Genomic DNA, 16,141 nt, shown 5'->3' with positions numbered 1-16,141 from the left:
TTTACAAAAATATACATTTCCAACAAATATTAAAATAGGCAATTGCCACTTTATTAATAATTAAAAGTCGTATTTGCTTAGTTGCTACATTCCTATTTCATATGGCTTCTTTAAAAAATAAATATAAGTACATTCATTGTTACTTGTATTTTTATACTTACATACTTTTTTTTCTAAAAGGCTTCATTAGTAAAAAAATTAATTTAAATTCGGTTTTAAACATCTCTCTCTAAACTAAATTGATAGGTAGGTCTGAAACAAAATTGGTGGTGCTAAATATGATATTTGATAGCCAATTGTGTGGAAAGACGTAATAAAACACTGATTTTAGAAAATTCTTACGTACAATATAATATTTAATATATTTTTACCAATAAAAAAAGATATTGAAAAAATATATGCTATCGGAAAATATAGCAAATATCTACATAATATAAAAATAAAATATTATAATAACAATTTGGTTGCATTTCCATTGAGCGGAGTTATATTTTCAACACATTTATCTAATATTTAACTTGATAGGTCTATCTATTGAACATGTTTCCACTCCGCTCCGCTTCAATGGAACGCACCCTATCTGAAAAAATAGGATAACTTACTAGGACTTAAAGCTTTTAACTTAAAAAAAAAAATATTAAAAAAATCCAGTGAAATACCTAAATATGGTATCCTTATTAGGTCTAACTTTTTTTATTTTTAATCTTTTTTGGCTTCCGTAATAATTTATTTTGTCAAGACCACGTACATATATAATTAAAATTGTTTAATTACGGCGTAGGTAAGTATATCTCTACAAAAATACGCGGTATAATGTCGCACCACTTTAAACATAAGTTTGTGCTAGAAGTAGGTACTACAATCATAGGTGCTACATTTCAGTCCATTCATTCTCTAAAGTCTAAACCAGTGAGCTTTTGAGACTTATCGATCATTATGATCAAATTAAACAAGGATTATTTCGCTATAAAGTACCAAAACAGACAAACCTATATGGTATATGGTATATAATGTGCACTGTGCAGCATGCGATAGCCGATATGCAACGTCTGCCCTCCCACTACTAAAGAAGCAGGAAAAGCAAGCAATACACACCACCAACACACATGTAGACTACTTGTGCACAACTGGAAATTGAACTTAGACCCTATATTATGTATTGGGCTTTTCCTGCTTTTTAGTAGTGGAAGGGCGGACGGTCTATATCGCATGCTGCACATGGTATTGTACCGTACAGATTTAAATATTTTGGCGGATTATAACGAAAGAAGCTTGTAGTTCCTTGCATTGAACTTCCGCAAAGTACCTGACCTGCTTCTATCCAATAAGTATTCAGTCATTTATTCAAATTGGGTACACTTGTTGATTGACAATTATTGTTGAATTTGTAAGATAATGATGGTGATGATTGATTATGTAAACTTAAAACTAAAGCTACGAAGGTTCCAAACGCGCCCTGAGAAGAGTCTACAATTAACTCATTCGGTCAAATTCAATTAATGATTTCAAGATTATTTCGTGGTTTAACAACATAATATGATAATGTAGATAATGGGTACATACCACGATTGATTTGAACATTTTATTTGTCGATATTTCGACCCAAATGGGGATGATTTATGCCAGCACGTGACGGGCTCGGGCCATGCCACGTACGAGGCACGGATTCAAAACATCACGAAGATTTTATATGAAGCAGTTCATGCTTCACCGTGCCGTGTCCGTGCACGGACGTCACGCGGTGAAGCATATTCAACTGCTTCATATAAAATGTTCGTGATGTTTTGAATCCGTGTCTCGTACGAGGCACGTCATGTGCTGGCATAAATCATCCCTTAGGCACACGGATCGTGGTCACGACAGTCGAATCGCCAGGTCAAAAAATCTTCAATTTAATCGTGGTAGCTACCCGTTATCGACATTATAATAATACGCAAAAATTCAATTAATCGCTAAGCGTATCCACGTCGATGTCTTCGTTGTCGTCGTTGGCCGTGGAGTCCGGGTCCCGCGCGACGGCACCCACGCCCGCGCGCCCTTCCTTCGTGTGCCGCCATTTCATCCGACGGTTCTGGAACCATACTTTTACCTGAACAATAAAAATAAAATATTTTGGAAACGGTATAACGGATCGAAGAAACCGTGACAGTCTAATGGTTAAAACGTTCGCCACCTACTCGAGAGGCCGGTGGGGTTTTCTAACTTTTCGGAGTTATGTGCGTATTATGCAGTTAAGTAAATATCATCTCGCTTTAGATAACAGTGAAGGGAAGGAAGTGAAGTTCTCCACAATGTTCTCAAAGGTGGTGAAGTCTGCCAATTTACCCTTCGCCAGCCTGGTAGACTACGGCCAATATCCTTCTCCTTATGAGAGGACACTCGTACTTTGTAGTGAGCCGGCAATGTGGGTTGATTGATAATAATGATGATGAAATGATCGAATATCGATCGAAGCAGTAACAGTACGTCAGTTTTCAGTAGCACGAGTCGACCGCATTGACGCGTTGAAGAAATTCAGCTGTATGTATGTCTTTTCTAACGAAGGTCGGCGAACATTGTGGCAATCTAAAAGTCCTTTGCCGGTCGAAAAGACTTCGCTGTCTGTTACCTTAATATATACCTACAGTACCTTAACGAATTGACCTACCTATCTAATCGAGCAAGGTAGGTACCATATACTTCAGCGTCAATTAATTACAGAGTGGCAGTCAATTATCGCCTGTCTGGTTTAGTATTGTACTTACTCCTGTATCCAAAATCTCTCCCAGGCCTTTGTGCTGAAGGTTACTGAAGACCGCCCGGGACCATGAAACGGGACTCCTTTACCAGTAGAAAAGATGTCGCAAGCATTAACTAATTTATGTAGGTCTAGGTAGGTATCTAATCGAACATGTTACGAATTACGATACCTGAGCGTCAGTTAAACCCAGAGTGGCAGCCAACTGCCGCCTGTCCGGTTTAGTGATATACTTCTGTATCTGGAACCTTCTCTCCAGGCCTTTGCGCTGAAGGTTGCTGAACACCGCTCGCGACCAGGAGCGTTTTCGTTTGCCGGTCGAAGAGACGTCGCAGCGCGGTGCCGTCGATTGTGTGGGGGATGATGTTGGCAAAGGCAAGCGGTAGACCGCTAAAAAAAATTCAGTGCTAAGTAAGAAGGTACCTAGTTTCGAGTGTCCGTACCCGAAAGGTGCCAACGGGACCCCATCCGTCCTTCTGACTATCAGCGAGCTGTACCTATCTCGTGAACCGTAATGTAAAATAATAGGTAGGTAGAGAGTTGAAATTTTCACAGAATGTGTAGGTAATTATTTCTGTTGCCGATATAACAACTTATAGGTACATAGATTAATTATTGGTCTCGCTCCGCTTATAGTATGAAAATTACAAAATGACCGCCATGAAATAAAAAATAAAATTTCATTTCTTGTACGATGGTACGTACCATACCTATACCATGTAAGATGGATGGTAAATTTTTATGATTACGATTAATTAATTTTAATCGTTAATCGTTAATGGCGATTGAAACATATGATTAAATATTATATATTCTTATAAAAGTACAACAATATTTTTTTGTCAATTCGGCACGCATTGGAATTTATTGGTATTTATAAAGTTGTGCAACAGTAAACATACATTTGAGTTTTACAAGCGTTTTTCGCGTTCGCTGCGGAGATGATCACACCCATAAGCGAAACGCATCTGTTCTGCATTACGACCTGCGGGGACTAAGGTGAGTGGTGCCTAAGCTAAGTATTTATTTAAATTATTAATTCTTTGTTGCGATTTTGGGAAGTTTGGTTTTTGAAAGTGAGGTGTCTATTCTATCCCACTGTAGCATCTAGGTATCCGTACTTTCTCTGAGATTTCGTAATCGAAATTTTCATGCTACCATGCAAAGAGGAAAGATGAGTTGAGATACGGTAGACTTGTCTAACAAACATTTCGCTTTCCTAAAAGCGAATGTGATTAATTGAGGTTGATATTAGTAGATAGTACTGAACAAACACATTTAATAAGTAGGTATGTACCTATTAAGTATAATAATTTAAATTGTAAAAGAACCGGAAAGCCTAGCATTGGCGTCACCCAACTAAGTAGTTGGAAAGATGACATTATAGGTTATAGAGTCGCAGGACTGGCAGAATGCCGCTGTATTCAGACAGCGCGGCGTAAGACTGTGGTGTGTGGAAGTTCCTACAAGATACCTATGTCTAGCAGGATGACTGAAACTTACCAGAGGTAGGCCTCAATGCTGGATGCAAATGTGCGTAAGGCAGGGGAAGTTGTAACTGCAAGAGAGGCGGTTCATCTCTACAACACCGATACAGAGCGGCCACGCAACCCGCGCACGGTGGCTCCTGCGCACGGTTCTCAATCGGAGCGCTCGAGGACGTCTCATTATTCCCCAATATACTGTCCACACTAAACTTCAACTTAGACGTGTTCACGTCTCCACTTATAGACGTCATGATTCCATAACAAAAACTACAAAAACACGTACACCACACCGTCTTATTCAAGCGTAACTTAATAACTAAGCTTTCCGCGTTATCAACCCGTATGCGCGGGCGCACATAAAAGGCGTGGCTAACATAATCAAGGAAAACCCTCATTGGCTGCTCTATACTGGGCGTAGCGCACGCGCAATGGAGTGCTTTCGATCACTGAACGAAGTGACGTTACAAACAGTGCAGTTGTTTACAATAAACTGACTCTTTAATGTGTTTTATATGGCTTTGCAAGTTCGATTTAATTTTATTACGCTAAGCTTGCGTCATTGTTTAGGGCGGGTAAATTGTGTAGGTATCTAGGTACCTACTGAGTAAATTTGATTACGAGTACGATTACGCCTTATAAATGTTATTGATTCTAATTTTTCATATTACTTACCTACCAAGAATTCAGTAGATACGTCACGTTGGCTGAGCTTTTTACAGAATTTTCTAGACGAATCCATCTTTTGTACATACCTACCTACCTACTAGGTTTAATTTAGGTGAACATCCTTGTGAAAGGACCTCTAACGCAGTGCCTATTGGGCTCAAAGGACTGGCGTACTTTTGTAGTCCTGGTCCAGAATGAAGCTTCCTAAATTTTTTCTTTGTATTTCTATTAGCGTACACGGCTTTGTCGAACCTGTGCCTGTATACCAACTAAGTAGGTAGGTATTTAGCATCTGTGGACCATGGTACCTACCTACCTAGGTAACCTAGAATCAATCTATCTCCGATACCTACCTACTTACATGATACATCATCGTCCAGCGATACAGAGCAAGCAGTATTGAACAACTGTTCACTCAAAGCTCTAAAATCGATTACGGCTCGGTTTATTTTCCCTGTCAGAAAACACCTGCGCTACGTCCGCGCCACCCGATATAGATGCAATCATGTAGCGGCATGCTAATGTTTACCCTTCATAATATAATTACATGTATCGTATTAGAGGTGAAGCCCATACCTACTATAAAATTTAGGTACTTAACTAATAAAAGTTGCCCTCATCAATATAATAAGCGGTCTGCCCAATGCCACTAAGCTTGGAAATGGTTTGGGCTATGTCAGTGACTTAACTTTTTCTTACGACTCTCTTCTCCCTCCTCCCAAAAAGTTTGCTGATAGAGACTAGGTAACTAAAGGTATACTGACAAGTAGGTACAATTTCGTATCTACTATACTAAGGCCATTACGAACGTGCGAACGGTCCATAAATCATTACGATCAAGGGTTGTGAGAATGACGCAGAAGTCGTTATCGATAAAGGGGTGTCGTTCGGACCAGATAGTAGGACCTACACGTTACACGTAGTAGGTACCTACACAACCAGGTAGTACCTAGTATAGACGGCAGAAAATAAAGTATATTGACCTTCAGAAAGAATAGCGGTTTTGTAGAGCATTTGTCTCTCTCTGTAGTTGAGACCGATAAAACGTCACATAGGTATGAGTGACAGTGACAACGATCTACAAAGCCGAAATTTCGTTCTAAAGGTCGATGTACAATTTTCTGTCGCACAGTATACCTAGATAGGTGTAGCTGTAGATGCTCCGATCTTTAAGAAATAGGTATCAGAGCTATCTCTCTTACTAACTACTTGATCCCACCATAAACTGACAGGCGACCGGATCAAAAGATTTGCCACAAAATGTATCACATCCCAGCCCCACACGTGTGAGCTATCAGCGACCCGTTGAGTTATAGCCATGGACCATGGTAATCTATAATTATTACTTACTTTCCACTGGCAATATTGTAATATTCTGTAACCTGAAAATCTCAACGCAATCCGGCTTTCGTTCAAAACAAACTACCTAAGTACCTAACTTATACCTACCTACTTAGTAAAAATCTCCTCGATGGTAAAAATAAACATGGAATCACGAAAACAATAATTAATGTAGTAAGTAGGCACGTCATAATCAAAATAATTCTACAGTTCCAGTTCTAAATAAGTAAGTAATGGTATTCATACCTGTTGGAACTGGCTGTAAACTAAATTGTTTATATTTAAATATATTCTTATTTTTATTTTTTCTAAAATCCTTTGTTTTACGTTCGATGACTTATTAACTCACTTCAAATATATATCTCAAACAGGACGTCCAAGTTTTTCTTTTTACTGATATTTTTCCTATAAATTCTAAATATCCCAACAATACCTAATGAAAATCGCATCTGCTTATACCTAATTAAGTATTTGCTTAAATAATTGTAAATCGCTATGACTCAAAAAGCTTTAGAATTTTTATTTCTTTTAAACGGACAATAAAAGTTCCAAAGAAAGATTCCCGCCATAACTGACAAATTAAAAGAATTTATCGCGGTCACAATAAATTCGACAAACGGGTGCATCGAACGACCGCTTCGCTGTTTTGATTCCAACAGCTTTCCGGAAATCACGATTTGACAAGATTTATTATAAAGCCGGCCACATACACTAACTTGAAGTTCTTCGTGACGTCATGATCAATGTATCGCCGGCCCACTAAGTACGGGTCTCCTCTCAGAATGAGAAGTAGTCTGCCATGCTGGCCTTGTGCGGATTGGCAGACTTCACACACCTCTGAGAACTCTCAGGAGTCTCAGGCATACAGGTTTGCTCACGATGTTTCCTTCACCGTGATATTTCGAAAAGGTAGGTACAGGTGCGTGCCCAAGATCAAACCCTTAACCACTTCGCCACCGGATGTCTTCATCATCATTGCCATAGTAGGTAGGTATCTACCTATTATACATTCATACACTATTGCTAAGCATTATGAGTTTTGACACATCTTTTGTGTACAGGTATGTAGGTAAAATTACTTAGACCTATGGCATGTATAACTTTTTTATCACTCGGAAAACATATAGGCAAAGACAAGTTTGTCTGACGTTTATGCTCAGCCTAAATTAAAGACACAGCTTGTATGACTATAAAGTCAATGTTAACGTCCTACCGAGATACGCCACACCACAATTAGGCCATCGGAATGGAAATAAGTAGCTAAACCAACAAACAGAATAACATCCTTTGCTTCATCGGGAGTCGGGAGCGTTGGCCGTAGATCATTCTCTCACATGGTTTTATTTATTGTTTCTCTTTTAATACGAGTCCTTAAATAGTTTGATGGACAGCGCAATGAGTAAAGTTACGTAATTCTATAAAGTTCCGCAAAGTTCATCATAGAATCATCATCATCATCATCATGATCAACCCATCGCCGGCTCACTGCTGAGAGATCTCTCAGAATGAGAAGGGTTTGGCCATGGTGTCACGCTAGCCAAGTTGACAAATTTCACACACCTTGAAGAACAGGAGAATCTCAGGCGTGCGAGTTTCTTTCCGCAAGATCCTTCCTCAAGATTCCTTCATAGAAAGCAAGTGATATTGCTTATAACCACAATATGACTCATAAGAAAGCTCAGAGTCCCTCAGCAGGCGATGGAGAGAGTTACTTATACTTGGAGATTCTCAAAATGATCAAATCAGAAATGAGGAGATCCGTAGGAGAACTAGAGTACCAAACCGACATAGCTCAACGGGTTGCGAAGCTGAAGTGGCAATGGGCATACTGTATGCCCATTGCCACTTCAGCTTCACAACCCGTTGAGCTATCGGTTTTACGTACTATGTATGCCGCATACATATAGTTCGTAAAACCGATAGACGTTGGCGTCTCAAGGTGCAAGGCGGCGCAAAACCGTGGCGTGTGGAAGTCCCTATACAAGAGATCTATGTCCAGCAGTGAACGTCTATCGGTTGATGATGATGATGATGATGACATGACTCCGAAAGGTTAGAGGTGCGCCAAGCGTCCAGGATCGGAACCCCGGACCTCCCGATTAGGGGTCCGACTTCTTAACCACTGCTATCACCGCTTTTAGAACATTATCATTTCGCGGTGGTAAAACCTTCAGTGTAAAAAGTATTGTATACTAATTACATAGTAACATTTATAGGATCCCTATATACTATAAACAACCGTTTCTACGTTTTAAATCATTGAACAGGCAACTGCAACTTGCAAGTGCGTGACTGAAGCTCGCACTCCGAACATGTTGTATTGTAGAATTACATCATAATTTGTAGCTAGGTATAGTTGGCAGACAAGTGAGATAAATACATAACACAGGAATTACTTACTTCATACTAAGTTACGAGAATGCGTCTGTCTGTTTGTTACGTATTCACGGCCCATGCGTTTAACCGATTTGATGAAATTTGGTACCTACAGATTTAGCTTGCATCCCGGGGTGGACATGTTTTTTAATCCATAAAGACTATTGAAGATTAACAAAAGCCAAACGTAAAATCAAGACAAATCTACATATAGGTAGGTAGATTGGTTTATAGACGTAAAATATTCCAAAAGGGGAAAGGAAACAAAACCCTTTTGAATAAAATTTAATAAAAGGCATTATCAATTAGTAGGTATCGGTACCCACGGCGATTACGTATATAAATCGTTGGCTCATATTGGATGTCTGTGTCGCCATAAATATTAAATATCGACGCCGTTAAAAATATCCCCTTACAGTTTACGAGAGCGCACACCGACATGTTTACGTACGGGAGGAGGCAATCAATTGACTTTTTTCGTTCATTCTACATATTTATGGAGTTTTTTTCTCATACACGCACGCTTTCTCAATATGCATTTTACAGCATCTATAGATGCGCCAACACGTCAGCTACCAATACCAACATCAACCAACAAGCAAATAATGAGTCGTAAAATTGAAAATTCATCCGTCTGCCCCCGTTCCCGCATTTCCCCCCGTTCCCGCATTTCGTTTGTCGAGCCCGGATTTAAATCGGATGTTCCACAGACCGCTAAGTACCTAATTAACCTTTTGCGGATTTTTTAAAAGTTTTCTTTAGACGGGTATAGACAATTTAGCCTACCTGCGCAATAGAGTCATCAAGTAGGTACTTATACAACTCTACCATTTCCCTACATCTCATAACAATATGACGTGATAGGTACTCATCGACGCGACGATTCAGTCGGGCTGACATATGGTAACTTTTTATTTATTTTATTCAGCTCTGCAAGTTAGCCCTTGACTACAACCTTACCATGAAAGCGGGCTAACCTGGAAGTGGTATAGCAGTTTTTACTAAACCTATGCCCATTTGGTTTCTACACGGCATCGTACCGGAACGCTAAATCGCTTGGCGGCACGAGTGGTAACTAGCCACGGCCAAAGCTTCCCACCAGACCAGACCAGAAATTTTAGAAATTATGAAATTCCAAGCCGCTGCCAGGAATCGAAACCGAGACCGCCCACTATTAAGACCACAGTGCTTACGACTGCGCTACGGAGGTCGTCAACTTGATAGAAATCACACGTTTCTAGTTAGGTACGCGATTTTTAGTTTGGTCCTACAACCCAACTATATACCTATAGGCGATTCGCTAACTCAGTGACTAAAACTAAATGATAGCCACTGAGGTTGGTTGGTTCTCATTGCTGCTTCACTGGGTGATATTAAAATATTTTCTCGTAGAAAACCTTCAACGGATTAAAGAATGGGCTCGGCGGCTATCATTCAGTGTTAGAAACTGAATTAGCGAATCACAACGCTGGTCTTGGCTTTCTAGCTCGAAGGACGAAAAGTAAGATTACTACAGAGCAACCCAACTTAACGACAGAGGACCAACATACGAAAAAGTCAATTTTCGTTCTAATTTTGTGTTAGAAGTTGGCAGGTCTGAAGATGTTTTTCGTATTAATATTCAAGATGTTGCGGTATCGTGCTTTATTGGCGTTTAAATTGTTACTAATCGATGTCATTATCGTTTGTTATTTTGTACCCGGTTGAATAATTTGAGATCGAATCTCGCACTTGGGTGACGGGAACTGGTAAAACGGGTCACTGGCTACGGAACCAATTATTGAGGGCAAGCAGCTATGGAAACCTGGATTGCATCTATTTCGAAAGAATTGGTAGGTACCCACCTGAATGTTAATTTTGTGCATAAATTTAAATAAAATATCGATATTCGATACTAATTTATGATTAAACGGAAAATCTCAGATTGGTTTACCTACTCTATCCATAAATAAGTATCTAAGGGAGGTATTCTGTATTATAGACATACTAATAAATGGTTGAATTAAAATATAAAACCTATTAAGTAAAATGTAGGTAGTTCGTCAAAAAATAATACGACTATGGGTGGAATGGTTCTCGTGGGTACTTTACAGAACTGAATGTCCTACTTGTGATGGCAGGCATCATGGTCGACTGGGCGCAAACCACATAACATTATTACCGCCTGGGCATGCAGCCTCTTTAGTATCCACAGCCATCTTCTTCACGGTAAAAAGCTCAAAATTCAAATGCTTTCGTTCGGACGTTTGAGACACGCGCTCCCGAGGGCTGAAAAAGCCTTTAGAGTTAGTTGCCATGGCATACCCGCAATAAATAATTACAATTCTCAATACTACATGCCTCAATAGCTCAACGGGTAAAGGAGTGGACTGAAAACTGAAAGGTCGATGGTTCAAACCGCGCTCGTTGCACTATTTGTCGTACCTACTCGTTTTTGCCATTTAATCGTCTCCATCTGAAACAACGCTTCAATAAAAAGCTTCATTTCAAAAAGCAATTGCTCATGCGGTAGTAGGTAGGTACCTACCCACTTACCTAAAACTGCATTAGAAAAAAACAAAAGATTTTTTTTCTCAGAATCTTATTTCTATATTATGCAAATTGTTACCCAGTAAAAATATCGTACCACCTACCTATTGAAATAGAGATCACTTCATCATACTTAAGAACCTCGACATAATAATCTGTGACCTCGATATTTATCCCAGCTTGCGCTCGCAAATAAAATGCAATAAGTCTACATCTGAAGTCTCAACACGGAACTAAATGATAACAACAAACAGCCAACACTGAGCATTAATCACATTTCTCACCTTTAACTTAAAACATTGTTACTAAACAGCATTCGAGCCGCTAAGCATCCCAATAAATCTTTTCGGACGCCTACGACCTCTCGAACACATATTAATATTTAATTGTAGACGCGATATCATCAAACGGCGCATAACTAACTGTTAATAAAGTGTATTGTTGACGTGAATTATCCTCATAAGTCTGCCGATCGAGGCTGGAGTCTCTCTGAATTAGGGATTATTCTGTAACACCGTTCGATATTATGTCGATCGCACGATAAATTCAAAACTTTCCAAAAGTTACCTCTCACATCGAGAATGAATTATCGGTAGAGTACCTTTTGTAAGCTATTTCCCAAAGTGATTAGACGGACAGGATCACCGTAAATATCATGGAAAGTTTCATAGTGATGTACAGCTAAAGTACCTACCTAAAGCTCTGGGAAAGCACTCGGCTTTTAGTTTCACAAGGGCTTACGAAAAAGCCGAGAGAAGAAAAAAGGGCTTCTTACAAGAAATAACCCACTGACTATAATTAAAATTGAGATCGTAAAACTGTGCCTATTTCATATTCGTGCTACTTAAATATAAATAGAAATTTCCTTCTAGACATGTTCTAGAAACTAATAAATATGGAAATCCAAAAAACTACAGGCATAGATATTAGTTTTAGAGCTACACGTACAACTTAAGTACAAAATTACGCTGAGTTTGATTGCTGAGAATCAAACTTCGTTTATAGCTACGGGGCGTGGTTGAGCGCCCTCAAAAGACACGACTCATGTTAACTTAATTTTAGTCTCATTGTGTGTTTATTTCAGCTATATTTTTGGTGCATGCCATTGGAGGAGTGAAATATCGAATGATCTCACAATAGGCACCTCGTCCGATCATCCGTACAGAGTATGTCGCCTCAGGAAAAAGCTCGAATCCAATAAACGCCATAAATAACAGCATCGTGGCAACCACCACGGATCCCGTAACAGCTAATATTATCTGTCCGTACACAACACAACAATAAAAAATAAAGGAACTCGCCGATAACCGTACATCATGTTTATTAGTTACAATAAATTACAACAACCAAGTAGGTATAAGTATTATTATATGGAACTTGATCGATTCTATAGTGGTGTTGTATATTTATTGTAATTATGTTCGTCTCGTGTGGCGCGCCCATCAAATGCTTAAACTGTTTATTAAGAACTAATAATATTTGCATAATCGTATCTATTAGGGTACAGTTCCGTGCGAATCCCCTTTGGTTACAGTGAGTCCGCATTAGTGTCTTTGCAACTAGCCACGATATTCTACCAGTAGGTATATATACGCTCTAAAAAGATTTGACGCCACGTTAGTAAAATCGGGGACGGGCCCTAATATGTGCGTTGACACACTGGCCCCGTGTCATATCAAGGAGACAGCATCAAGACCGGGGTCGCAAAAGTAGCTGAAACTGGTAAGCTTGTATGCCTCTTTTATTGAAAGTTACATTCCTGTTCTATTTGCCGTGGAGACGCGCGCTGGGGCCATTTAGCGCTAAAAAATACGAGATATTCACTGAGGTTGTGGTGCCTTATCTGGTGACAGAAGGGTCTGGCACCATTCCGTGTTTTCCAGTTCAAAACACGTCCAAAATAAATAAATGTCTTGTTCATTCTGTTCCAACTGTAACACGAGTTACCTCTACTTGGGGTCTATCGACTTAAATATCGTAGTAGACCCTAAACTCGGAGGTTCGGAACTCCACCTTAATGTTTCTATATGAAATTTAATATTGAATTAGCCCAATATTAAACGTTTTTAGTGGTTCTTTTATTAGAAATATTTAATGTGTAAATGGCATTTATTTCAATCAATAACGTTATGATTTATAGTCATTATCTTCCAATACGCTATTACGGGTATAGATTTTTATGGTCTTTTTTATAGCTGGGAATTTTTGGAGCGTCGTTTAATTATCTAATATCTCATTGATATACCTAGCCATATTAGATTATAATGAGCATATTATCTTCTCAAATCTGAGTGATTTTTATTTATTTGATTAAAATTAGTAGGCTTTTAAAGGAAATTGGATACAGCAACCATCGAGTTTCTTGCTGGTTCTTCTCAGTAAAAAAGGCATTCCGAACCAGAGTGTTAGATTATTTTGACGATCGACAAGCACTGCTAAAGGTTTTTTTGAATAAAAATCTTTCTAAGTAAGGTAACTGATACAAATAAGGCCTACCTTATTTAAATCGTTGATTACAAAATAAATATAGTTGTGTATCAAAAAAACTTCAATAAATTATTATTAGATGTTTATTAATATCAAATTAATGGAGAAAAACATTAAAAATATCTATATAATCTATATATATATAATCTAATAAAATGAAGGCAAAATCAACAATACAAAAACCTTAGCTAGTGGCCATAATAAGTTACATCTACCAAATAAGGCCTGTAAACTTTAAAGTCATAAAATCTTGTTAAAAATCTATTTATTTAAAAAATAACTATTTCACAGCTTTTATATACCTTTTATATTTTGATAACTAAGCTTTTTATTACAGTAATTAAACATTTATAAACACAGATGGCTTGTCAGACTTAAGCTCTCATATTAACAATAATATGAATAAACTATAAAAAATATAGGCCTTATTAAATTGCACTCCTGTATACAAGGCACTAAACTGTCGCTGCACGCTGCTAAGCTTTCTTCCGACCAAGTAACACGTTTAGGAGCCTTTCTAGATTTAGTTATTCGTAGTATTTTGAGAGCTAGACATCAAAATGCGTATTAAAATGCGGGATTTATATTAAGGCCTAGGGTTACATTTAAGGCCTTGGGCCTTATTTGGTACCGTATCAGATAAAATATAAAGTTCCATAATTCGTTCCATTATTCAAATTATGAAAATGAAAGCAATAATTATCTAATATAATGGCTAAGGTACTATAACTACTTATTAGTTTATATAAAATGTCAATATAAAACATAATAACTTGCCTTGTTATTACGAAAATTTTATAGTGCGCCGCGAAACACCTAAGTTCCACAAAGAAGGCGGCGCAACAAGCTCAGGGAATAGGCGCAGGGCCGCCTGAGCAGTTCGTACCTAATCATAGGGCCGTAGTGTGTATGTGCGTGAAGAATCTTTTATGTTACATTTATTTAACCGGGTTTTCGGGAGAGTAGGCCTTTTTCGAGCATAGGCCTTATTTGTATCAAGTACCTTATTTCTATTTTAATGAAAGCTCTCCTGTTAGTTGAATAGTCAGTTGAAGAGAATTCCTTACTACTTAGATTCAACTGGACGTGGAACCCATATAGATCTATCTCCACTAAAAATTAACTTACTTAGGCCTAATTTTAAGGTAGGTACCTACCTATAAAAATATTTTTTCTAAGTAGGTGTTAATAGTATTTGAATGAAAGAAGGGAAAATTCATCATTTTTTTAACCAACTTCCAAAAAGGAGGTGGCTTGGGCGTGAAGAAAGACAAACAAACACACTTTCACATTTATAATATTACTTAGTACTAGTATTATCAATACTAAGTTAGTATTGATTGTTTTTCTATCGCTTGGTGTACTATTTTATACTTACTATCTTTACGGGGGAGCATTCATAAAAACTAACATACATGGGTACATAAATACATAGACTGCTAAAATCATAATCCTTCCTTTTGGCTTTGCCGTTGTCGAGTAAAAAGCAATTACTCAATCAGATTTAAGTAGGTAGGTAGTTAGGTACAGACCTAGGTACTCCTAGACAATAATAAAGGGTTAGGAACCGTTATGTCCAACAAGATCCGTAATCGCTGGCTAGTCGTAAGTTGTGCAAAAAAGCGTGCAAAGGATTTTGCGCGTGTAAATCACAATAAAAGTCGGGAGAGACGCCTGAGAGCCGCGGAGGCCGGAGACGAATTATGATTGCCGCGGGATGGCCGTAAACTACGCTAAGGTGTGTATCCTTGCACAAATATGGAGACTTGTACAATATTGATGACTAGCTGATGCTCGCGACTTCGTCCGTGGGAAGTCTTTGATTTTCCGGGACAAAAAGTAGCCTATGTCACTCTCCAGGTCTTTATCTATACCCATGCAAAACATCACGTCAATCCGTTGCACCGTTGCGACGTGATTTTACATTTATAATAAGGGTACTGATATCCGTGATACCTCTGCGTAAGTTTCGGTTTTTGAAAAATCACGTGGGAACTCTTTGATTTTCCGGGACAAAAGTAGCTATGTAGCCCTGGGATGTAGTTTAGATAAAATAACAAACTTATTGAGATATCGGTATTCAGAGATGTAACGCTTAAAAACTTGAAGTTTTTTTCATATTTATATATTTTCAGAATTGGTGTAGTTCGCGACAGGTCGAGATGGTAATCGGGGTGGGGACGCCCCGCACACCCGTACACACACGCGGACGTGACGTCAGACGTGCAGTTGGGCGGGGTGTCCCCCCGCCTCATACCCCGATTGCTATCTCGACCTGTCGCGTATTACATAAGTAGTAAAACCAACTCATGGAAAAGTACACTGAATAACTTCTACGATGCTGTGCATAATTTTTTTATTATGTATGGCAAAGAAGGACGTCATAAGATGGCGAAGCAACATGAGGGTGATCAAGATCTTCAGTGAGGTACTAACTAGGGAGTAACTACAAAAACAATGTGCGCCCAATGCGCCTGAACCCTGGTAGTAGCCTGCTGCCTGATCATCTATCTACCTA

The 16,141-nt window shown here is 38.6% G+C and overlaps 2 protein-coding genes across 3 annotated transcripts in view; both read right to left on the bottom strand.

The window, feature by feature from the left end:
- Window positions 1-16,141, bottom strand: part of LOC117989342 (inositol-tetrakisphosphate 1-kinase-like) — a 218,837-nt gene that overhangs the window by 44,063 nt on the left and 158,633 nt on the right. The gene's annotated exons all lie outside the window — the stretch shown is intronic.
- Window positions 51-4,561, bottom strand: LOC117989344 (homeobox protein DBX1-B-like). 2 transcript variants are annotated; one of them, XM_034976696.2, is made up of 3 exons: window positions 4,241-4,561; window positions 2,910-3,127; window positions 51-2,089 (listed from the first exon to the last, which is right to left on the bottom strand). In XM_034976696.2, exons 1-3 carry the CDS (start codon window positions 4,473-4,475, stop codon window positions 1,946-1,948), a joined length of 597 nt encoding a protein of 198 aa, XP_034832587.1. In that variant the 5' UTR covers window positions 4,476-4,561; the 3' UTR covers window positions 51-1,945. The 2 variants fall into 2 exon arrangements, with proteins under 2 accessions (XP_034832587.1, XP_069359859.1); XM_069503758.1 differs by having other exon boundaries at window positions 51-2,071.

The sequence above is a fragment of the Maniola hyperantus genome, chromosome 16 (assembly GCF_902806685.2).
Source record: "Maniola hyperantus chromosome 16, iAphHyp1.2, whole genome shotgun sequence".
NCBI classification, from domain to species: domain Eukaryota; kingdom Metazoa; phylum Arthropoda; class Insecta; order Lepidoptera; family Nymphalidae; genus Maniola; species Maniola hyperantus.
This window is presented reverse-complemented; position numbering and strand designations above follow the sequence as displayed.

Coding starts and splice junctions, on each gene's coding strand:
- LOC117989344 (XM_034976696.2), bottom strand. CDS start 4,475: ATGACGTCTATAAGTGGAGACGTGAACACGTCTAAGTTGAAGTTTAGT. Junction 3,128..4,240: donor AGCATTGAGGCCTACCTCTG/GTAAGTTTCAGT, acceptor AATTTTTTTTAG/CGGTCTACCGCTTGCCTTTG. Junction 2,090..2,909: donor TGGGTTTAACTGACGCTCAG/GTATCGTAATTC, acceptor TTTATTGTTCAG/GTAAAAGTATGGTTCCAGAA.